This window comes from Chlamydotis macqueenii, chromosome 2 (genome assembly GCF_036417535.1).
Source record: "Chlamydotis macqueenii isolate bChlMac1 chromosome 2, bChlMac1.mat, whole genome shotgun sequence".
In the NCBI taxonomy this organism is placed as follows: Eukaryota; Metazoa; Chordata; class Aves; order Otidiformes; family Otididae; genus Chlamydotis; species Chlamydotis macqueenii.
Window position 1 is genome coordinate 32,070,115 of NC_141557.1, and position 24,893 is coordinate 32,095,007.

At 38.0% G+C, this 24,893-nt stretch overlaps 1 protein-coding gene across 6 annotated transcripts in view; it reads left to right on the forward strand.

The window, feature by feature from the left end:
* The window catches only part of HDAC9 (histone deacetylase 9), a 292,749-nt gene that overhangs the window by 251,326 nt on the left and 16,530 nt on the right, over positions 1-24,893 (forward strand). For 3 of the 6 annotated variants that reach the window (XM_086742475.1, XM_086742477.1, XM_086742479.1), the window contains exons 7-10: positions 2,032-2,152; positions 4,121-4,242; positions 19,525-19,656; positions 22,476-22,591. In XM_086742475.1, coding sequence (XP_086598601.1) covers positions 2,032-2,152; positions 4,121-4,242; positions 19,525-19,656; positions 22,476-22,591 — 491 coding nt within the window. Of the gene's footprint in view, positions 1-2,031; positions 2,159-4,120; positions 4,243-19,524; positions 19,657-22,475; positions 22,592-24,893 lie in introns of all 6 variants that reach the window. The other 3 variants (XM_086742474.1, XM_086742476.1, XM_086742478.1) reach the window with 1 other exon arrangement.

Genomic DNA, 24,893 nt, shown 5'->3' on the forward strand with positions numbered 1-24,893 from the left:
GCTTGCAGAAAGGCAGAGCCACCTGTTGCACCCACAGATGCGCATTGCTGGTTTGTGTGCAGACTTGGAGGGCTCTAGGAAGGCACATTTTGACAGACCTGTGTATTTGCCTCTCAAGAATCTAGCTCTTTTTATAAAAAAAAAAGGAGGAAATTTGAAAGCCTAAAGCTTCACTTGAGAACTTCTTTCTGAAGAACTTATTTCCCAATACAGAAAGCACTACAAAACAGCAAAAAATCAAATTACTTACTGATTAACCAATTTGAGTCTTGTTTCAAGATTGAAGATATAGCAAAATATTTAAGAATATCTTTGTCTGACGCTTCTGAGTATTTTTGCTAGCACTTTTTAAAACTGCCTTGTGTTTGTTCTGGGTACCATTTAATGAGGTCCAACCAAGAGTTATTTCTAGCTCGTGTATAGCACTAAGGCAAAGAACAGATGTAAAGGATACTGTTTGAATTTGATGCTCACTAGAGGGAGACAGATCCAAATAATTCTCCTTAATGAGGTCAGTTTAAAAATCAGGTTGAAGTACATTGTGGTATTCAAAATGAAGCTGCCAAAAGCCGATATTGTTACTTGCCCTACTCAATTATCACGAGAATTAACTGATAATGACTGAAGCAGAAAAGAGCTGTACATTATGCTCCTGCTTTTTTTTCTTGGGTGGAAAAATGTATCAGTTCAACAGTTATAGGTGTGCCATATTGTAGGCTTTAGAAATTAAGGTGTCCATGGTGCTTCCAGTACTTTGGTGAATGGTGAATCCACGAAAGCATCACCAGCCTACTGACCCAACAGTGAGAGGGTGGTAGAAACTGCAGGAACAAAATATTCCTCTAAGTCGTATGAAAAATCAGCCTCCATATAAACAGTTGGGCTTTATTAGTGCTCCCACCAAAGGAAGAGCAGCTATGTAAATTCAATTGTTCCCTTCTCATTTTGGCTTGCTGAGTGGGTGTTCAGTATGTAGCAGCCAACCAAACAGCACTTGTGACCCCTTCAGGCCCAGCCCTGGTGATCAACTTAATGAGTAGAGGAGGGAAGGAAGATGAGGGGAGGAGAGTTAGGGTCTGAAACTGAGGGGTAGTGGAGGTATTTTATGGGGACTGGGTCACAGGGGAACATGCTCACCAGCTAGATGTGCTGTGTCGGAGTTGGGTAACGGAATACTTTAGAGTATCAGTATGCATTATTGCTGCTGCTTTCAAATAAATGTTTTTTTCTTCCATTTTTTTTGTCACTGTTTATGGAAAACTGAAAGAAGATTTTTCTTTTTCTTGCCTTATGAAGAGAATGACGGCTCTGAGTAAAGAAGCATGTCCCATGCTGCAAGTAGGAATTAGCAGTTTAACCTGACACTGCTATGCCCTACTTGTACTGTATTGAGCTAACCACCAAGAAAGGTCAAAATGCACTGTGTCTTCTTGGTGTTTTGGTCTTTCTGTTTTTTTTTCTGAGTTATCAACTAGGATTCATGTTTCAGACTGTAGTCTGTCTTCCAGACATCAGAGGTACAGACTCTTAAGTGGCTTGAATAAAAAGGCTCACTGCTGGCCCTTTCTGCAGCATTCTGCTCATAACTGAGACAGTGTTCAGAGGGCAGTTTTGCTGTGCTATCACTCTTACTTTTCTAAAACAAAAAAACATTCTTTACCGCAAAGTGACCTTTTGTCACTATCTTTTTAGTTCTCTCCTTGGTTTTGTATTTGGGGATTATTAGGAAATAATTTAAATTCTTTAGATGCATCTGGCCCTGGATAAATGGCCTCATCTACTGTTGAAATATTCCTTATGACTTCACGGGATTTCTGGGTTATAGCCAACTTCAGTCTTCTACAGACAAATGTTTAATCTGAATGTTATCTCATTTTGACTGATTTCCACCAATATTTTTTATATTTTACAACACTTCCAGCAGCAAGACACAGGCTCTTTTTTTTTGTGTGTGTGTTTTGATTTTTATTTTCTTTAAAAATGTAATTTTTTAAAGTAAAGATAAGATATGTTTAATTCTGTGTGTCTTAGGGGCGGTGGCCAGTACAGAAGTGAAGCAGAAACTTCAAGAGTTCCTGTTGAGTAAATCGGCAACAAAAGACTCTCCAGCAAATGGGAAGAATCATTCCATGAGCCGCCATCCCAAGCTCTGGTACACGTATGTTCAGTAAGCTCTTTCCTTGCCTCATCGAGGTATCTGTTCACACTTGCCAGAAAGCTTCTCCACCAGGAGTATTGAGCGTGCCTCCAGAACAAGACAGAAGTTGAACCAAGAAGTTAGCAAAAAGCCAGAAGTGTAGTATTTCTGGCTGAACTGAAGAGTACTCGGTGTTCAGTGATAAGATGAGAGCTATACAGAACAACATCCTGTCAGAAATTTGTATAAAACTTTTATTTCAGCTGCTTCACAGTGGAAGCATAGTTGGTGCTATCACAAATTTTACAACTGTACCTGCCATTTCTCCAAGTCTCTTCAATTTTTGCAGTTAGAAAAACTTTGTGTTTGATTTACTTGAATTTTGAATCAATCACAAAACTTGTTTCTTCTTGAAGAGATGATGCTTCCTGGTGAAGTTACTTGAATGATGTAAGTAACTCACAAGAATTTTGAGAAGGATTGTGATCATTTAACTTTTCTTACTCTGATGGATTTTCATATCCAAAACTGCGTATTGTTGTTGTGCCTTGGCCTTGATAAGAATCTGCTTAGACCATTGAAATAAGTCGTTTTGTTGAGTCCTGTAATGGGCCTGTTAACATTTTAACAGTTTACAGGTTCTACAATTGTTATCCTTTTTTTTTTTTTGTACTACTTAATTCCTTTTTAACTTCCTTATTACAACAAACACATAAGTCAATCCAACAGAATTAACTCTGGCTGCATTTCTGAAAGACTTCAGTATTATGCCTGAATTGACCTTCAGTAGGGCAAACAGAAATACATAGGGTACACTAGATTTCCATCTAGTACTTGTTCTTTTTAAAAAGAATTACTGAAGACCTGCCCTTGGAATTTCCATTCTGAGCTAATCAGAGCATTCTGGTAGCATGATTTAATATACAGTTAAATTGTTTCTGGTGGAGATACAGTACTTAATATTTTTTTTTGCGTATAATGCATAAAATTCCCTTGAGTATGTAACTTGAGTCTTTGAGTGAGGGAGAACAAGGAGCTTGCAGAGGATGTCTTCTGCTACACTAGGGAAAGTAGTACTTGTTCTTATGGTAGTGCCCCTTTTGACAGAGATGTATTATTGATTAGCCACACTACCTTGGAAAGATAGGGAGAGACTCTGTAAAAGGCCAAGTAAAATTATGTTCAGATAAACACAAAGTTTGAAAGTTCCCCTCCTTTCCCTCTCTCTCCCTCTAAATAGAAAAATAAACAAAAAACAAAAACAAAAACAAAAACACCCTCTCTCTCTGGGCCAAATTATGCAATTTCTTTGCAATTTGCACTTTCTGTCTTCAGAAGGATCTGCCCACACGATTTCTTTCATCCAGCAGTTTTCAGAAAGCCCTCTTCAGCTTGGAGCTTCTCTGCTGACATGAGTGCTGTGTTCGGCAGACTAGTGTGCTCACAAAACTTACAAATTGGACTTAAATGCGAGGTTTTATCTACCTTCTCTACTAAATAGTTTGCATTTTTGTTTTCAACAGATAATAACAACTCAATATTTCTAGTTAGTTTTATACAAGCACCCCTGCCCTGAAAATCTCCCACATTTTGATAGAAGAGGGTGGATCAATGTGCATCTATTTGTACATGATAAGCAAGACTTAAATGGCTTTTGCTGTGCTTCAGCTGGTTCATATTAAAATGCAACAATCTAAAATGGTCAGTTCCCCAAACTGGTGACAGATCCTGTCTGTAGGTCAACATGACTCTTATCCTATGTGATTTTTATAATAAGTGCAAAAAAAAAGCATGTTCTTGGGAATCTCAAGGAGTTCCGTAACTTACTGTAAAAGTGAAATTGGTTACATGAGCCTGTGGTTTGTGCACACTTAGAGGAACAAGAACATAAACACAGCTGAGACATGTGTACAACATGTGTAGATAGTTACTGCTGGTCACCTCAGTGACTGCTAATTTGTGACCTCTCTGTGCCTGCTGCAGGGCTGCCCACCATACCTCACTGGATCAAAGCTCTCCACCCCTGAGTGGGGCCTCGCCACCGTACAAATACACTTTACCAGGAGCCCAGGATGCCAAGGATGATTTTCCACTTCGTAAAACGGGTGAGTTAGCGTAGTTTATTCGAGCCCCTTACCTGGCAATTCTCTCACCCTTTATTTTAACCAGGCTGTCCATCAGCAAGGCATGTATCATAATCCACAAAGCTTGTTCAGGATGATACTATGGGTAAGTTCAAAGATCCCGACTGCATCTTTACGAGGTCGAACTGACCACATGGTGTCAAGAGTCAGTGTTACCCAATGCTAACAGCTAGTGCAGGCTTCAGTCCTGATAAATTTAGTTTATAAACGGACTATAACTTCGCAGATCTTTTATGGCATTATTTTCTTTGTCTCAATATTACTTCTGGGTTTAATAGCTCTCTTTTGCATGGTAGATACAGTATCTAACATCAGATGGTATGCTGCCTTTAGACAATGTGTTTCAGGACATTTTGAGGGGTATTCATGGAAAGAGGAGGAATTGGATTAATACTGTGTTTTGTGTCATTGGTTGTATATGTGCATACAACGCATACACACGCTCATATGCATGTGTGCTTTTTACATACAGGAATGTGTAGTATTGTACAAGAAAGTGTTTGCTTGAATATTTCACAGTGTTTCAGAGAACTTAGCAACTGAACCTTTTGTCTTGACAGCAGGTGAACTGTAGACTTGACTTTTTCTGCACCATAAAGAAAGCTAGAAGGATGGCAGTGGAGTCCATGTGGCTGTTGCCTCAGGTCCTTGGTGCAGTGACCGGTATCCAGGAATGCAGGGAGACACTGAGAGGAGAGGGGAAAAAAAAGAAAAGAAAACATTAGATCGCTTATTGCATGCGTCTGCTGTTGAGTGATATAGTTACATTCAGAGAGAAAGTCTGACCCCCTACTGTGCTAGCAGCCTTTGAATGTGATTTAGCCACTGGGAGATTGAAAACTAACTGCAAAACTGGTACTGACTTGAAAAGAAGTGGTGTTTGGAACCAGCATGCATTCAGAGAGAAAATCCAGTCTGTATCTAATACTTTGGGGCAGACTCGCTAAGCTCATATCATATCCCCAAATATTTTCAAAGTAATGAAAGCATAAAAAGTAAAATGCCAATTTATTCTAGCTGAATTACTCTTTGTATGATATGGTGGCAATATAACAAGAATCTGTAAAATCTTGTTCAGGCTATTCGGTCACAAAAAGCCCTTATGTTCTCTGCTTACTATCACTGTGCAACATATATTTTCTACAACAATAGAATACACATTTTAATTTTTTAAACAAAAGGATACATTCTACATCTTCTAAATGCTGTGAATTCATCTATGTGTTTTTGAAATGCAAGTTTTAATTTTTCTTCCATGTTTATTTATCTTAAATGTTATGATTAATATTTATTACGTGTCAGACTGTTGATCTGTAAAACAAAACATTTTCAAACATTGTAACAGTAAAGTTCTCGTGCAGCTGCTAATACTTTTATATCTCTGTGGGGGTTTCAAAATATTCCTTAATTCAATTCCCATTGTCTGCATAAGAGAACTATAATATAATTAAATCCAGATGTTTTCTATATGTTATTCCAAATATTTGGGCATGTAATGCATCAGTTCCAAAATTGAACAAAAGACATGATGACTCTCTGAAAACATATCTACAGAATAAATAGACAAATACTAATATAATCATTAGCATAACTGTTTCTATGACATTTACACAGTGATTCTGATAAGCAAATACAAATGAAGTGTACAGCATGTTGTGTGTTAGCAAGGGAGGATATTTGATAGCTCTCTGCATCCGTGAAAATAGCAACTGTTAAATATCCTGTTTACACGTCCAGTCTCGCTGTATACCAGAGCTGTTTATTTCCAGCCTTCAGCAATATCCCCCCAAAGGTTGCAATGATTGTTCATCAGGTTGACAGTAAAAGCAACAGGAACCAGATTGACACCAGTCAAATGACCCTAAACTGCTCTAGGTGGTTATAGGGCCATCCTCCAGGCAGAGGGGACATTGTGGAGCCTGTGTCATCCTCATGGGACCTTACTAGACAAAGGTGTCCCACGAACACCCTTGTATATGGACAAGCTATAAGCCTGCAGAAATCTGACCTTTGCCATGAGGGGTGAACCTCTTTTCCTTTCCTTTAGGCTATGAACTCTTATTGCCACTGGCTTCTGGTAAACGCTCTGTGGTGCTGAACCTGCATAAAGTCAGCAATTCATACGGAAGCAAACCTCACATTCCTTTCAGCCCTAAGAAAGGAATACCTGTTGTGGATTTTAATCGCAGCTTTGTTTTGTTTCTCAATTTTATTTTGCATATTCATAATATAAAATACAGAGGCATCTTTCTCTTCTCCAACCTTAATATAATGCCCTTGGAAGACAATTCTGATTGAATCAATTACTCTAAGATCAGATTTAATGGGAAGCAAAGCTGAATGATTTTCTCCTGATATCCTAATGTGTTTTTCAGTGCTAAGGGAACACCTAGTGTCGCACAGGCATTGTACATCATGAGTCTTGCTTGCTTGCTTTCTTTTTCAGTAATCTATTTAACCCTTACTTAATTAGTCCTGAAGTGGCATCTCCTTATTAATCTTTTAAAAATTAATTCAGAGATACTATCCTAAAGAGGAAAATATTCTGTGCAACTTTGGAGTGAGACACTGGAACAGGTTGCCCAGAGAGGTGGTGGATGCCCCATCCCTGGAAACATTCAAGGCCAGGTTGGACGGGACTCTGAGCAACCTGATCTGGTTGGAGATGTCCCTGCTCCTTGCAGGGGGGGTTGGACTAGATCACCTTTGAAGGTCCCTTCCAACCCAAACTGTTCTATGAGTCTATGATTCTATGATACATAGATGACTAGAGAAACACTCAAGAGTTTCGCTCTTTCTGTGTGAACAGTTAGGTAGCAGAGTTAACATCATGGTGCACCGACTATGGTTACTCAATAACTTTCTGAGCCATGTGGATTATTCCTTTCTGTACAAAATGCAGCTGAACTTTTCAGCAGTAGGCTTCACATAGCTTAGCTGCATGGAGGATTGGGACGGTCCTAGGGGCTGGAAGCCAGGATATGCAGCTCTTTGCACAGCTGCATTCAGATGCTCTGTGTTGACAGACTTTCAAAAGAGCAGAGCAAGGGGAGCTGTTGCTTCACTGGACAGATAAATAGACCATAAGGAGAAGCTACACATCTGTAGCTGAGAGCAGAATTTAGCCTAAACAGCGTCAGATCAAATTTTAAAAGTGCCCAAGACTTTCACCATGGATACCAGTCAAAACGTATGTTTTCTACAAAGCACCCAAAAGCCTGAGCAGCACATGGCTCATTAACTTTCAATGAGACTAATGCATCTAAATTACCCAGAGAGGTTTGAAAATTCTTCCCCATTACTGAACACTTTTGAAATTCATACTGATTGTTGCAAGAGCTCTGATAGGAGCTGTGCACTTTTGAAAACCTGATCATTTAATATGGGAAACTTTTGATTGCTGTTCTCCATAATTCTGTGTCTATCTATCTTGGAAAATATTATCTGCTGGATGAAGTTACTGTAAAACTAACAAAAATATAACAAAAAGCATAGGTTTGACAGAGTAAAAGTTCTTTACAAAGGAAGTTATTTTGTTGGGTTTTTTTAAATCTTGTTGAAGTAAACATAGAAATTCTGGCAAATGGCCATAACAGTTGCATTTTCTTAAATCTGTAGCATTTCATTTTCTGTGTGCAAGTGTTGATGCAAACCAGCAAAAGCCAGTAAATTCCAGTAAAGGTTAGCTCTCTCACCAAAGCTGCATGCTTTTTAAAAGGGTTGCTATAGATGGAATTTCTGCATTTTGCCTCATGTTTTGGCTTTTGTTGGAAGAAATTCCTGGGGACATCATCATATCAAGTATAAACTATTTTTTCTTTCCTGAGTTTAGCACAATCATGGCAGAATAGGAATGTCAATCATTTTTTCTATTTATTTTGGTTTTATGCCAGTTGAATCTTTCCTTTGCTGATGGTGTTGTGAGCTTGCAACTTGGTTTTTGCTTAAGGGTCTGAAGATTACTCACAATAATACTATTTGAGATGTTTGTAGCTCACTTTCCAAAAATTGGAAGCATGCTCAATGGAAATATAGCGGGGGGGGGTGCTAGCAAATAGTGCAAGGTTCTTGCTTGGAGCGGGAAAATTATGTAATTTCATACAGGAAAAAAAAAAGAGGAGATGAAGGATTGTTTAATATTGTGATGAAAGAGAGAAAGAGGGCTGTGCTGCATAGTCATGAAGATCACTTTGTAAAAACTATATTAAGTTAACCTGATTAGGCAGCAGAATAACAGCATAGCTCTTGTGTAATGAGAGTGAAAGATTCCTGAATGAGAACTCAGCAGATTTTTTTTTAATAAATTAATTAGAATATTTCCTTACCATTATTCTTTCTGCGCTTACTGACTCAGTATTTTACTGGAGCAGTTGAAACTGAGAAGAAAAATATTTCATGTATGAAAGTTTTTCTCCCTTTCCCTTTAATGCCACCAAATTCCATTTCTGTTTGTATTTTCTGGGAAAACACTCTCCTGTGAAGTAACAGTATATGAAAAAGCTGGATTTCTTTTGGTCTTTGGTAAATGAAATAAGGCTTATAGGATCACAAACTTCAATTAGCATGTCTGCCAAAATGAAAAAGTCAAGCTCAGTAGAGAGAAGTGTTATTTTTCTCTGAGTTTATGAGTGAGCACAATAAATGGGAGAGGCACTTTGTTTATTGAAGCAGGGAAACAAGGCAAACATGGTATGATTCTCCTTGGTTTGTCTCATTTTTCAGAGATGCTAAGCATTCCTGCCTCTCAGAGTCCTTGTTTTCCTGGGTTAATGGTCTTGATAAATTTGGACTGGGTGATGTGCCCAAAGGAAATCACCGGTGCTTATCACAGAGTGAGAAAGAAGAAAAAAAGCTGGAGTATCCTGATTCCCAGTCCTTCTTTTACTTGACTTCTCTTCCCATTAATCACTAGACTTTTTCATCCTTCCTAAATTGACTATCAATAACTCAAGAGCGTGTAATTAGTAGTAAGAGGTTTTAGAAGGAGAAGAAACTTTCACTTGTAATTGAAGAGTGAATCTGAAGCAAACTGTTGTTAACAGCTTCTTCTGGATTCATGTGATGAACAGGCTAAAACTAAAACTCTCAGGAGCCAGCAGCTCAACGGAAATGTAATACCATCGTAGCTACTGTGCTGGGCTGCAGTCATCTCAGGTCCATCACGGGTTCTGCAGCCTCTTCAGCTGGGAGTGAGGAACGATATTCTGTCATGCTAATTTAGCTCGAGTTGGAGGGGAATTTTTTTGACATAGCTTAAAACTAAGTAAAAATGAATACTAGGGTAGGCTTAGTGACACTGTCAGAGAGAAAAGAACTTTGTGTAGGTGTACTTTGATATAATGAAAGCTACCAGGGCCTGCACCAGGATTCAACAGGAGTTGTCACCAGGATGATTCCCATCAGTGCAAGATTGTTCCTCTAATATTTTTTATTTTACACTTACTTTTACTTGCAGGAAGCAAAGGCATTACACACGGGTGATTATTACTCAGTTTCAAGATGACCTGGTTAAAGGTTTTTCACTGTGTTTCCGTTTTAGCAAAAACCCCGCTTCTCGTATATGCACCACTTTCTGTCTTGCCACTAACTACTCTTTTGTGCTAGATACCAAACCTTCTTGATGACTAGACTAATTATACAATCATATTCTAAATACTATCTTATTTCTCCTTTTACTGCCCAATGCATAACCAAAATTGGATTACAAAGTTCTGCTTCATGCAGTTACGTAAAGGTCTTCTTACACAAACTGTGTATGTTCTCAGAAAAATTTTATTAATTAGCATTAACAAATAGCTTGTGCAACTTTTTGATAAGCAGGTAATCAGATACTAGACACCTTTTTGACTTTTGAACCTAAAGGAAACAGCTTAAATAAGGAGCAGGGAGCAGTCCTAAAATCTAATGCATTTTAAGAGCATAATGTTCGTTGAAAATTAAGTAGAATGGTTTTAATGGGCATTTCAAGTCTATTCCCTCTGGATAAATAAGTTACAAAATACTGCGTATAAAATCTGAGACTCTTTGAAGTCGTTAGAAACTGTCCTGTTTGATTTCAGTGGGACTAGGATTTTTCTTCCACTGTTTCTAGGGCAGGGACAGTTGAAAACTTTTAGAAAAGTAAACAAGAACATCTAAGAGATGGCAAAAGAGAGAAACAGACAGAGAAGTGAAAAGTGGAAATCACATGGTATTAGACCATCCAAAATAGAAGACGTTGGTTAGTAAAGATTGCACTTCTCCAAACTCCTGCAAAACATAGTTTCACTGAAAAATCTGTTCAAACCCACAACTCTAATTAAGGGTTTTAGCTGCCAAATACCATGTTCTGGCTAAAGCCAAGTAAGTATTACAGAGCCATTCATGAACAACGGCATAAGCTTTGTTCTTTGCTTTTGATTTTCTCATGGGAGAGTAATATAAATGAGAGTGATACCTCCCTGTTGGATTTAACTGTTAGAAATGCAAAGCATGCTGAAATTGTACATAATTCTCTTCCAAAGGAAAGGAAATGGCATTTCAATAGTTTTCCTCAGTGTCTCGTTGAGTTATGGTGGTGCACAATTATTCCTGTTAAATTACTTTACCAGATGGAAGGTTACATTGTATATTTAGCTAATTAAGTTGTGGGGGACTGGAATTATATCGCAGAGCATAAAGAACCTATCTAAAAGTAAACTTGTTTTAATTCAGTTTCATTGTGAAGGTGCAGTGTCAACATCTAATTAAGATTTTAAACAGGTGGGGTTTTTCTCCTCACTTCGCTTAACATGGAGAGATCCTTTCAAAAAGTCAGCCTACAGAAGTTAGACAAACATGTTTTGAAAGTCCAAACAACTTTAAGGCAAATTTTATCTTCATATGTCTTCAGCAGAGCTGAAGTGCCTGCCTACTTTTAAGCTGAATTTGGCCCATAGTTCTCATCTGCTAGGAAAGCAAGATACGCTGTGGTTTGGTTGCTTTTGTTTTCTTGGCATCCTGTACTCTGTGCTGCCTTTGGACAACTCTTTAGAGTACGCTTCAGCAATCTAGACCTGCCAAACTCTTATCTGCTGGTGACATTGATGCCCCATTAAACTATGGGAGAATGTGATGATGTTTTATCGTGAATTTCTGAAGGTTGATGAAATATTAGATTATATTTTTTGTCTGCCAGTTATCACTGCTGGATATTTTCCTAGATTAAAATCTATGGGATTTAACCACCCTATTAACTAATTCCTTCCTGTATGGGGCTTGGGAACAACATAATCATGAACATGATTACTCCATTAAAAAAAAAAAAATCATTTATCTAAGGGTCAAATTTTGACCCCACAAAAGCCCTGACTTTTGAGGCTAGAGGATTATCTGTGGCACTTTTCACTGAAGAAAGTAATTTTTTATGTGCAAAATTAGTGACTCAATGGATATTGGAGGAGGATTTAGGCTGAAAGTGGGATTTGCTCTATTTGCAGAAAGTATGGTATTATATTCCCATCACTTCTTCCCAGCTAGAACTAACTGATGTATATGGTCACAAGTGGAGATGAGAATAACCAGTGGAGACCTAACCAGAAAGACTGCCAGTTATGTGTATCCAAATTTGGTTATTACCATTCAAATGAGGGATGCCCTCTATTAAATGGCCCATTTGACCTTCTTCTTTCTCCTCTACACCTCCTGAGAACGCAGGTGCGATTTGGTTTCCATAAGTGCTATGAAAGTGCAAAAAAAATTATAGAATTTGAAGATGTGCAGGGACGATGATAATTTTAATATCCTTGTTTTTCTATTCTGTGTATCAAGACAGTATAGTATTATTAGCTCTTTAATCCCCTATTTATTATTGGAAAAGAATATTAGTTTACATGGGAGAAGATAAAGATGGGCCTGACATAGCAATAATAGCCACGGTTTCAGCAGACTTGACATGTAATGAGCACTCAAGAGGCCCAGTGAAACCATGGCCTCATTGAAATCACTATATAGCCCAATGATATAAATGCAAGAAAATGCTGTTTCTGTGCTAAGGAAAGGAAATTATTAAGAATTCTATCAAGAGACCTCACAGGTCTTTTGCTTCACAGCTTATATGCAGAACAAATATCAACAGGAAATACATCGCATTGATCAGAAAAATATAAATATCTCTAATTCTGGCTAAATGCAAGCAGTACACTAAGTAATTCCTACATCTAACTCAATAAATTATTCCTAGAAAGATAACACTTGCTTGCATGGATAATAAAATGGAAATTTTATGTTTCAAACAGACTGCAATGAATATCAAGCAGCTTCAGAGAATATTTCATTTTTGAACCTTCTTTAGGAAATTAATGAAAATTTGCTAATCTTGTTAAATTGGCTTCCTTAGCCCGAAGAGAGCTGAAGGGCTACGAGATCCCCTCTAATCTAATTAGCTCTTTTACCATGTGTTTCACTAAACCTGTTTTTTTATTTAGGGAATGGATATTTACCTTAGTCTGACTAAATAAAGCATTCTACCTTTTACAAAAGTAAAATAAAGCAAAGGACTAAAGGGTTTCACATATGACCAGTACTCCCCTTAAAGTGAATGGTTGTGCAGGAAACAGTTTCAGTATATGCTGAAAACACACTCAGTGATGCAAGCCAGAAAAATAAAGTGTCTCCATCCTGTACTGCTGTATTTGGTGCTCCTGCCTCATTGGGACCACCCAGTGGTCACGTCCATGTAATTCTTGGAAGAGCTTTAGAGGGCGTGTGTAAATAGCTTGCAGTCTCATTAATGTAATTTAAAACTCTTTCAGAAATGACATTTTAAATCACCAGAATTTAGAAGTCATTGAACCCACCAAATTGTGTCTCTGTCTATGTCTGTCAGCCAGTGGAGAGGATATCCGACATGTTCATTGTCTAGTATTGTATTTTATCAGGACATGGCCTTCTGCAGCAAATGTCAGTCAGTCATGTATGAAAACAAAAAGTTATTGCTCATCTTGCCAATGCCTAATATTTTCAGCTATGTGGAAGTGGCTGACACAGTCTGTGGCCATGTACAGGAAGCCAGAGCAAAAGTCAGAAACTCCATGCAGAGCAGAGACTATTTACATGTCTGCAAGACGCATATTCAGAAGAAGAAAGGCTGTGAGATCATTGGGTCTCTCAAAAGGACAAGCTCATTCACAGCTCTTCACAAAGCAACTGGGGAAGCTGGCAACAGTTTTGGTACCTGACCTATGTTCTCTGCCTTTCTGCCTGGGAAACTGGGAAGTATCTCCATAGCCCACTACCCTCAGACTAGCTTCTTAGGAACCTTAGATATGCCTCTTTTGGCTTTTTTCATTGGTGCAGTAGTAAGGTAGGATTTGACTTTTTCCTTGATCTCCAGATCCTGACGTAGCATAGACAGGCAGACTGCTTTCTTACTTAATTCATATTACCATGGTGGCTGGGAGCTCAAAGCACAGACTAGGAACCTGTTGTGCTGTGAAGCGGACCCAAGGAAATGAGGATGTCTTAAGTGTACCTTCTCACCCATTCTGCTGCTCCTGCTTCAAGTGAAATCACGATAGAGATCTCAAAGTACTGGTGAGGCTACACCTTTAATACTGTGTTCAGTTTTGGGCTCCTCACTACAAGAAAGACATTGAAGTGCTGGAGTGTGTCCAAAGAGCAACAAAGCTGGTGAAGGGTCTAGAGCACAAGTCTTATGAGGAGCGGCTGAAGGAACTGGCCTTGTTTAGTCTGGAGAAAAGGAGGCTGAAGGGAGACCTTATCACTCTCTACAACTGCCTGAAATGGGGCTGTAGCGAGGTGGATGTTGGTCTCTTCTTACAAGTAACAAGTGATAGGACGAGAGGAAATGGCCTCAAGTTTTTTGGACAGGCTATTAGGAAAAAATTCTTAACTGAAAGGATTGTCAAGCATTGCAGCAGGCTTCCCAGGGAAGTGATTGAGTCACTATGCCTGGAGATATTTAAAAGATGTGTAGATGTGGTGTGTAGGGACATGGTTTAGTGGTGGACTTGGCAGTGCTAGGTTAATAGTTGGACTTGATGATGTTAAAGGTCTTTTCCAACCTCAACAATTCTATGATTCTAAGTTATCTCATTATCCACGTTCAGTATCTTCATGAAAATTCTCAAGTGCCACAGCGCTAGAAAGAAACTTGACAAAGGAAAAGCTACTGGTATGCTGGCAATACCACCATCGTGCTAACCAGTACCGTCACATGATTTTCTCTTGTTCTTCTGTTGTTCTATACCCATACATCATCCTTTTGTCCTATAACTTAGACTTTAAGCTGTCTCAGGCATGGCTTGTCATGGTTGAGTGTTGTAAGGCACATAATGCTTATCTGTGCATGAGTCTCGGGTGCAATAGTATAAAAAATAACAAGCTATATGGTGTGACAAAAGAAAAGTTATTTGACTGTGTATTCCTTTATTAATACGTGTTAGATATAAGGCAGGAAAAAACAATTTCTAACTCCTACATGCAGTAGAGCATAGAATATATTCAAATCAGTATAATATATGACCCTTCACAGCTTAAAAAATCACAACTATAGAGAATACCAGTGAAGATTTACTTCAAGATTGTGAAGTCTTTATTTCTTGATTGTTTCTATTGACTTAAATAAATTAGAGAAGTCTAACTTATTGTTTCAAAATGAACTTAGTGATAACAACTGGTGCCTAGGCAATTGTGAGCAATTTATCATTCTCAAGTAAAATGTGAGTTTTCCTACTCTTGCTTGTGCTGTTGTTGGAATCTTTGTGGCCAAATTTAGCATTATTTACCTCGACTGCCCCACAGCTTTTCTAAGCCAGCCTGCCAGCAAGGAAAAGGAAATGCTTTCACTTCAGAGCCTCTCAAAGTCTGGACAAAAGCTCACTTTCTGTTCTTCAGGTTTCCTATATATGGCTTTAGCCTTAAGATGAGGACCTGCTTGCTATGCACCCTCTCCCATCCCCCATTTCCTGCCTGGGTTCATTAAATGCTGATTTGAAGTTGGCACACGCTCTTCTGATACAAAAGTAGTACTGTGTTCCAGGAACCATCAGAAAGTAGCACATTATTATCCTTTACATTCCCTTCATATATGTGTCCTCTCCCCATGCATAGAAAGGATTTTTATCCCTTCTTCTTAAATATCTCTGTGTGTTTAATAAAAAGAAACAGTGAAGTAAAGTCCTGTCAAAAAAAACCTCAGCTCATTTGGGAGCAATCTGGCCCTAGGCTTTATTTTTTAATGCTTGTATCTGCAAATTGCTAATATTAAGCAAAGTGGAGTATAGGATATAATGACTTCACCAAATCATTTTCCTATCTCTCATGCTTGTGTTTCCATATAATGTTTCTCAGGGGAGAATAGTTTTCTTTCACCTGAGCAATGACGGTTGTTGTGATGAAATTAATGTATACCTATATAGATGCCTGTATATTTTCCATCTTTAACAGTATAGTTATTTATTTCTTTACCGCTGTATGAAGCTGCCATAAAAGATGAGAAAAATCATTGAGATGCCGTCTTTGTTCTTCACCTAGAACCAAAGTTCTCAGTTCCGTAGAGATAATTACAAATCATGTCAAGAAGTTAGGTAACCAATCCTTGGGTTGTCTGTGGTATCTTCTGTTGCTGTTTAAACTAGTACTTCCTATATCTTTCATGCCCATTTCCCACTTATAGTCATCTAAACAGTAATGCCAGTTCATTATTACCAGCACTGAAAAGAGAATAAACTAGTTAATAGTGATGAGACTGAACAAGCCACATCAGTGCAACATCTCATTATTCCTAATTATACTGCAGACTTACACAAACAAAGTCATTTTCATGCTAGTCTTTCCTGAAGTCCACTCGAGTGAATCGCTCAAATGAGCATCAACTGTTTCCCATGGAAATCAGTGACATGGACTTTGATGGCCTTCAGAGAAAGTAGCTGTGTCTTTTTATTTTCCTTGCAGTAAAACACTCTCAAATAATATATTTTCCATTTCTCCAAGTGGGAACTAATTATTACTTGTTCCAAAGTGCTAAATGTAGTAGAAATGCAAAGATTTGTGGAGCAAAGAGGCTAGGCTAATAGTGACCAATTAGGCCAATATCAGATGTATACTGGTTCGTAGCAGGATTTTAGGTAAATAGCCCAGCCTATGAGCCTGCTGCCATGAGAACGTGCAGTCCTATTTTCCTCATATATCATGGTCCCAGCCACATGCTTGTTTTTCTATTGTCTCTGTCTTTCTGGCTCCTTAGTCAGATGATTTAGCCCACTATAGTTGCAGGCATCTAACCCAGCAAACCCCATCTCATTCTGCACCTCCAGTGCTGTAGAGGGGCCCTTTTTCCCTGATAAGGTGAGATACAGGACATATCCTGTATGGAATAGAATTAATCTAGTTTTGAGTCCTGGACCCCAGTGGGATGCTTGGTGTACGGAAACTTAGCCATGTACATTAGTTATCTTGCTGAGTCAGTATCTTGGTTTATGGTTGAATCACCACATAAAGTAATAGAGTGCATGAAGGTCTTTTCAATGATTTTGTGTTATTAATGGAGCAAAAAGAAAGTGAAAAAGGTGAATTCTTAGGGGCTTGTATCTACATGAGGAAGCTACTCTGCAGCAAGCTGGTGAGTAAAGTTTTAGCTGTAGAAGTTATTTGGCACTGGCTCCCCATGTGACACTTCTTTTCCACATGGAGAATGCCTTTGGGTGATGAACGTAGTCAACCTTGGCAGGGGATTAATTAAGATGAGCAAAGGTGCTAATAATGTGCAGCAGAAATACTTCCAGGGTGGCTAATGCCAAACAGTTATTTTGAGCATTATCCTTCTATAGACCACTTCCAAGAACAACTAGTTAAAGTGTTGAGCCTAAGGCTCGTTTGAAACATAAGGCAAGTTAATTCTAATAATTCTTCACCATTTGGCAATAAAGCTTTCCAGGTGCCTTACAAATACTAGGGGAACAATTTAATTTTTTTTTTTAAAAAAAGATTGAAATATTTATTTTGACTCTTTCCTCACTTGTTTGCATTTCAGATTTTAAAGGATTAAAATAATTTCTAAATAATCTCCTTGAAGCTTAAAATACTTAGTTTTGTCTTTTTAACTATCAGAAGACAGTTGACAGTTATAGATGCTGCTTCCCAGTTCTGCGTTTTGTCCATTGGAGCAGACATCCTCAAACTCCTTACATTTATATATTTCGTGCATTGAAGCCCAAATTCTTATTGCCACCATCGAGTCCTGTTACGAGCTGGCAGTCTCTCATGGGAGACGTTCAAGAAAGTCGGTATTTGAAGCAAACACTCTTCAGACCTTGGCTTTGTTTTTTATTGAGAGGTTTATTTTATAATTTTAGAAACACTCTTCTCCATACCTTTTCATTTTAAATTTGATTATTTCCATTTTAAAATGATCTTCATCTCTCATGCAGGCGCTATCTTTTCAGATGGCTCATAAATTTAGACATTGACATCAAAGTCTTCTTTCTCTGCTTATATGATTGATTCAGATGCAGAATATGATGGGAATATGGTAAAAATAGAAAGGCAATCACTGTGACTGAGCATGAAACATTCATATAGAAGTGGAGCATTTCTCCAGTGAGTGTTGCAGAGGATTTGTATCACGTTAGTCTGTAATGGGTATGAAAATATTCTCCTAAATTTTAAGAGTATGGAACAGTATAAATCGAAGTACCCATAAGGACAAAAGGAGTGATCACCTTTTCTTCCAAATGTCATCATACCTGGGTGACATCTGTGGTGAAAGCATGTAGTATAATCTTAGCCCATTATTATATTTTATATTTTCAGTTTCCCAGCAAATGGTATTTTAGACAGTAAACAAGATATCTGTACTCCACTGCTAGAACCATTGCTCTTAATGTCTTAATAATGGTAGTAACTGAAAAAAAAAGAAATTTAATGTTAATTAAGATTTACAGTGTTTTACTAGCCTGTGTATCTTGATCTGAAATGCGCTCAAGGCACAGGACACTTAGAAGGGAGCGCTTGCCAAGATCAACGGAGTACATGACGAATGCCAGCGCGCAGCAGCAGGCACTGCAGGTTACAACAGCACTCCAGCGGAGGTGCAGCCCCTTTGCTCTTATATGAGCGTTTCTAACGTCCCCATCCCTGAGCGAACAAGTGGGACAGCAGGAAGCAGATGTGTGATACTGCATGCTGAGTGGGGACTTAAATTAGAAGTGTAGGATTGAGTTCTTGCCCCAAATTGACAAATGGTATAATGCTAAATTGAATGAAGATTTTGTTTATTTTGTTTTTCTGATAACTCTTGCTTCGTCCTTGGGACTAGGATTAGGTCTGTGCATAGGAGAGAGACCTGATCCCAGTTTCCAGCGCTCTCTGTTTTGAGATGTTCCTTAGCCAAGCCTCGGTTCCAGAAAGGGAAATATAAACAAATTCTATTCCACAATTATCTTTCACTAGCTCTTAGTAGTCTCTTTGATAGAGGGTTTACTTAGAAGAACAGATAAATGAGTACATGAAACATTTTATCATGCTAAAAATATCAGAAAATAAAAGGCACAGCAGAGCTTCATCTCTGGCCTTCATGTGAAAAGACTGCATCCATTTAGGAAACAAAGGTGGAACTTGCCCAAGGTGCATTAAATGTAATCCTAGGTTTTCTGGGAATCAATCTTACTTTTTCATTTTCAGAGCATATATTTTTCTGTGTAAATGTTCTTAAGACACTGTCATAAATCTCGTTGTTTGGTGTGTTACTCAGAAAACATTGAAGTTCTGGGCCTAAAATTGCTGACCAAGAAATGTTCTGCCAGCAAGGCTTGTCATAATTTATATTTCTAAGAGAAATCAAAAGGCACCAGTGGAGGCTTCTCTCTATTTCTGTCATCAGACCATAATCCAATTATAAGGTTCCAAGTTCCAAGCTGTATTTCCATCCAAGTTTTCACCTACAGGAGAGATAAAAATTATGTAGAATAAAAGCTGTATTCATCTCTAATTAATACTTATGATATTAACAACAATTAATGGGTAACTTGAGAGTTGAAATGGGATAAGAAAAATACTGGGATCCGAAGCCTTTCAGCTCTCTTCCTCTCTTTTCTAGCCTCTAATCTAAAATGGAGTTGTATGATGACTGGGGAGGATGGACAATGAAATCTCTGCCTCCAAGCCTCCTTGGATCAGATGATGTCCTACAGGGAATGTCAGTGGTGTCTGACACAAAGCAGTAGTTTCATTTGTAATTATTTATTTTCTTCTCTTAATTTCCAGCCTCAGAGCCAAATTTGAAGGTACGTTCACGGTTAAAACAGAAGGTGACAGAAAGGAGAAGCAGTCCTTTACTCAGAAGGAAGGATGGAAATGTTGTCAGTTCATTCAAGAAGCGACTCTTCGAGGTGACAGGTAATTAAGAATGGAAAAAATCTGTATCAGCTGCAACTGCTCACAGAATAGTGGTGGTATTTTGGAATTGAAACTGTTTGCTAAACAAAAGGTTATTTGGGTGTTTTTTTCTGCTGTTGAAAATCGTATTAAATAAATGATTGTGTATAACTAGCTTGTAATCTACAGCTTTCTAGCACTTATTAAAAAGTCATTTTCAGTTTGAAAGTCATACTTTCAAACCAGCTTGGAAACCATTCACAACAGCAAGTACTAGAACAAGTAAATGGTAGACTCTCGGTGGCAAGGAACATCAAAGGAGAAAACAAGAATAGTCTCTTCCCTTAATTTGTGTCTTCTGTACATGAACATTTTGGGTCATGCATTTCCCACTTCCTGTCTCCCGTGGAAAATGCCGATGCTAATAGCAAGCACAAAAACACCTATCTGATATTACTTAAGTTAATCAAGGACATTTTGGCATCTTGTGTTTCGCCCTGTCCCTCTGGTTTCTCTTGCTTGAAAATGTCAAGATCAGTTGTTTTTGATGTAAGGGCTTGCTAAGCTGTTTTTTGAGAAGAAAGAGTAGAAACGTTTAAATATTCAGTGGTATATTGTTGGTCACAGCAGATAGTGAGTATTCTTAGTAATTGAAAGGGAACTTTTAGCATGTAAAAATACTGAATTAAGCATACGAGGTGAATTAAAAGGGAAACAAAACCAAAGTAAAAATTTGTCATCAAATATCATTTGTTTTCAATATTATTTCCTGCCCTTGAGCACTAAAAAGTGTCAGGGTGGATGAACCATGGATGCTAAGGCTTTCTTTCATGTTTAGTATTGCAGAGTAATAAATTTTGTCCTGTATATTATTTTGCAGAATTGTACCCGAGTTCACCAATAGCCTAAAGTCCTCTCATTTTCAGTCCTTAGGATTAGTGTGCTGCCAAGGCCTTATCTGTTGTTTTGAAAGAAAAGAGCATTTACAGTATTTGGTCTCATTCTGACATTTCTTGCTTAGACTTTGCACTGATATTTGGTAGCTTCATGGCTTATTAAAGGGATGTTACAATCAGGCCATATATTTATGCGACCTACTGTTACTAGTCTGTCAGACGTGTATCTGAATTCACTTGGTATATCAGAACCATGTCACAGATGGAAATATAATACAACATGAACAAATTCACGTTGGTGTCCCCATGCATGCAATTCTCGTGACAACTTTTCACAGTATGTCACATCTAAAACTGAGACATGGGTGCGATTATAAGTATGAAAGTAACTAAATAAGGTAATTTCCCTGTGAATTATTTCCAGATTAGAATTTTTTACAGCTAATTTCCTATTTCCAGTTGTTGAAGCTCTTTTCAGATTCTTGATCTCCACTTCCTTAGTTTTAGTTGATTTCTTTATATTTTGTACACTCACAAGTAAAGTATAAGTGAAATACTCTGAATTTTCTCCTGCAGTCATTGAAAGAGCAGAAACCTGAAAATAGCTGTGTTCACTTCCTAGCTCTGACAACGATTTGAAGCCTTGCAGATTGCCATTCTAATTATTAATATCGGCTATACAACATTTTGCACCTTTCATAATGAAAACTTCCTTGATCAAACACTTCTGGCTGAAGCCTTTTTCTCCTTTTTAAAAATTCTTTTAACTGAAAATAGACCTTCTTTTTAAATGCCTATTTATACAAAAAGTGCTATTGTAATTTTTTTTTAAAACTGAGGAAAAAAGAATAAGTTTGTTTGGCTGTTCTATGAAAGTTAGTGAGAATATGATGCAAGAACTTTACGTGACCAGTTAGCATAGCTGGGTACGGATTCACTTCAGTAAATCGAAGTCAACTCTAGTGGGAAAGAGCAACAGGTCTAAGAAACAGCTAGGAAATCTCCTGGTAATTTCAGTCAAAATGAGGATATATTTTTGCCTGTGAACCAAGACAGAAAGAGTGAAGAAGCAAAGAAATGGCTGCCACATTTAGATATTAATTATTTTAACTTCTTCAGTACTTTAATTTGAAAGCTATCACATGAAACAGGCTTACATCTACTAATGCTGAGCTCTTCCATTTTTAACCTTGTTAACTGCTTCCATTACATTAATTTATTTTATATCAGTGTAGGATTAGAATAACTCAATACAAGAGCACACAATGAGATATTTCTCTTCCCCTTTGTCTTAGACAGAACTCGGGAGATTTTAAATCAAGATAACATCCAGCCTTTCAAATCCTATTTTAAGATTTTTGTATGCTGTAAATATTCCTTCATATTTGTGCCAAAGATGTAGTGAAAGCGGTGTGTATTTTGCCATTCTTACTTGCATATGTAATCATTAGTCTGCAATGGGCATGTCCCCTTTCTAAACAGAAGGTAGATGGCAGCAGGCCTCATGAATTGATGACATGTTATCATGACCTTTGCAAGCCTGCTATCTCTGTCATTTTGATCTCTTACAGAGGCAGGACTCTTTGCAATTAAAAAGAAAAGACTTCCTTTTCTTTTTACTCATTACAAGTTCTGTGTCTGTATCTCTGCCTCATACTGAGTATCACACCATCTTTGAGGGGAAAAAAATAGTAAATTCTTCCTTTGTGAAGCAGACAGATCAGAAGGGGAAAGACCAAGAGTGTATCATTCCTTGTCAGCACTGTAAAAGGAGAACCAAAAGAAATGGAGGATGAATTAAAACTCTTTAATGTACGTAAATAGCATAACTGATAGATACTTTTCAACAGCAAAAAATCCTTGTGCCGTAAACAGTATACGATTAATCAAGATCATGTGTTCCTTTCCAGTGGGTAATTCATGTGTGCTTAATCTGTTTTTTAGAATCCTCAGTCAGTAGCAGCTCACCTGGATCAGGTCCCAGTTCCCCAAGCAATGGTCCAACCAGCAGTATAACGGAAAATGAAACCTCAGTTTTGCCATCTAAGATTCAAGCTGAGGTAAGACTCTTTCTCTTTATCGGGTGGATAATTGCTCAGACTTCTAGATTGGTGAGATTTGAAACTTTAATTTGATCATACTCACAAGCAGATTAATTGCAGAAGATAGAATTATTAGGGATACCAGGACACTGTAGGCTGACATCAGAGTATGTTATGTATGAGATAAATCTTCAGATAGCAGATGCATGTTCAGGAAGCTCCTTGGTAACAAAAGTCCAAACAAAAGCAGCAGTAATGCTACTGGAAGAGTGGGAGGGAGCTATGGAAGGAACTGGGAAGCATCTACGTTGCAGAATATTACCTTCTGTGATAACCTGGGGAGGTGCACAGTGCTGAACACTGATGAAGAACTTTCACCTGCAAAAGAGTGATTTAGGCATTGGTGACCCTGAAATATATTAAGTTAAGGTGGTCTCAGGTTCAGATGGCTGCTGAAGTAGATTTGTTTAATTACAATATTGGAGTTAGGTGACTAAATTCTTTTTCACATCTGCCTTTTATTTCAGTGTACATCAGTTTCCTTATCAGGGTGGTACTTACCAACATAACTGACATGCCAGGAGTCTTCGATACTTGCTTTGTAAAGCGAGATTGTACATGGAAGGAATCTTAACTACTTCTTACTTTGTTTCATACATACGTGCCTATAACAACAGGAATGCAGATGGTAAATCAGTTGTGATAGACCTCATTTAGCATAGACAACATGCCTAAGTCATGCTTTCCATGGCAGTATTGTAAAGGGACAATCAACTAATGCAGCTAAGAGAGAATCAAATTCCACGATATTCTGTATCTAGTGCTTAAACTTACAGCAATTCCTGCTTTGGTGGCAAAGTTTTCTATTAATTGTTGGTTTATACTGTTTATGTTAGAAAAATTGCATAAGAAAATGTGATTTGACAGAGTTTTAGCTAATGGAGCTATTTCTCCAGGTCAGTGGCAGGACATTCACCTCAAAAAAACCTGGAATGGGCAGTTCAACCTCCAGCAGTGACTTTTCCCCATAATGAATTAATTGTGTGTGTGAACTATGATCCAGGGGGCAGGTGGGTGACCTCTGCACACTGATTAGCAGCCTCTCTCTGGCCCATAACCAAAAAGAAAAAAAAATTGCATTGATGGCTAACATGTGGTCTTGCCTCATAGCCCCTCTGTATGTGATTGCAAATAAATTTAAATGATACAGAGTAAGATCCATCATTTGGATTAGATCAGGTCCTAAGTAAGTGAAATTAAAAGCTATCTTTTAATGTTGGGAATGTTTTAGATAGGAGTTTGTAATATGTGGATGACAGTGTTGTATTAAACAGGAAATCTTGTCTGATTTGATCTCATATTGACTTGAGGTTACTACAGAATGCAAGGAAATAATGACTGAAACTGATACACAATGCTTGTTACTTTGCATGTTATAGTTTCTGGACACTTGTCCATAGTGTTGAAGCACCATCAGACAAGCATACAATCTCATCAGGCTGGCAATCGCTGTTTGGGAAGATTTGGAAAGGTTGTAGCAAGAACCAGCAGTTATATTCTGTTTATTAATAGAACACCACATTGCATATCATTTGCCATTACTATGCCAGACATCAGAAGTTCTAGCCCCACTATAAAATTGCAGATCCTCAAACGAGCCTAAAAAGTTCCTTTAGAAGTTGGGCTCTGTGTGCTGGAGTTGGTCACTTAGCTCGCTGGAAGTGTGCTAAGAAGCTGAAACTACTGACTTCCATTTCTGGATCCAGTCATGGATTTCTCTACCTCTCTGGTTACTTGACTGTTAATACTGTGGTCCTGTGGGCTCAAAGATTTTTCCATAAATCTCAACTTCAGTGCATTTTGATTTCAGCAGGATTTTCTTTGGTGATTTAACAGCAGCCAACTTGCTACATATCTCTTCTCTAGTTTAGCATTAGCTGCCAGCTCTCAAAGGCTATATATCTAATCAATTTTTCATCAGATACACAAAGTACAGAAGTTTCCAATAATAGGATAAGTGTTCCAAAATCACCCAAAATATCACTTGTTTTGCTGTAATCCCGTATGACTCATATTGCTGTTGTTTCATAATCGTTGTTGTGACATTTGCAGTAAGTGATGTGCTCATATCTGAGTGGGTGGATAGCCACAGTTTTCATAGCAGCAAATAAAACACTTTTTGCTGGGGGAAAACAGGTTGCTATGACAGAGAGCCATTTCCCAGTAAAACATGAGTCAATACCGTAAATGATTATACTCTAGTGCATAGACAGAATTAGAGCATTATCAGTAATGAAACAGATTTTTAGTGTGTTTTTGC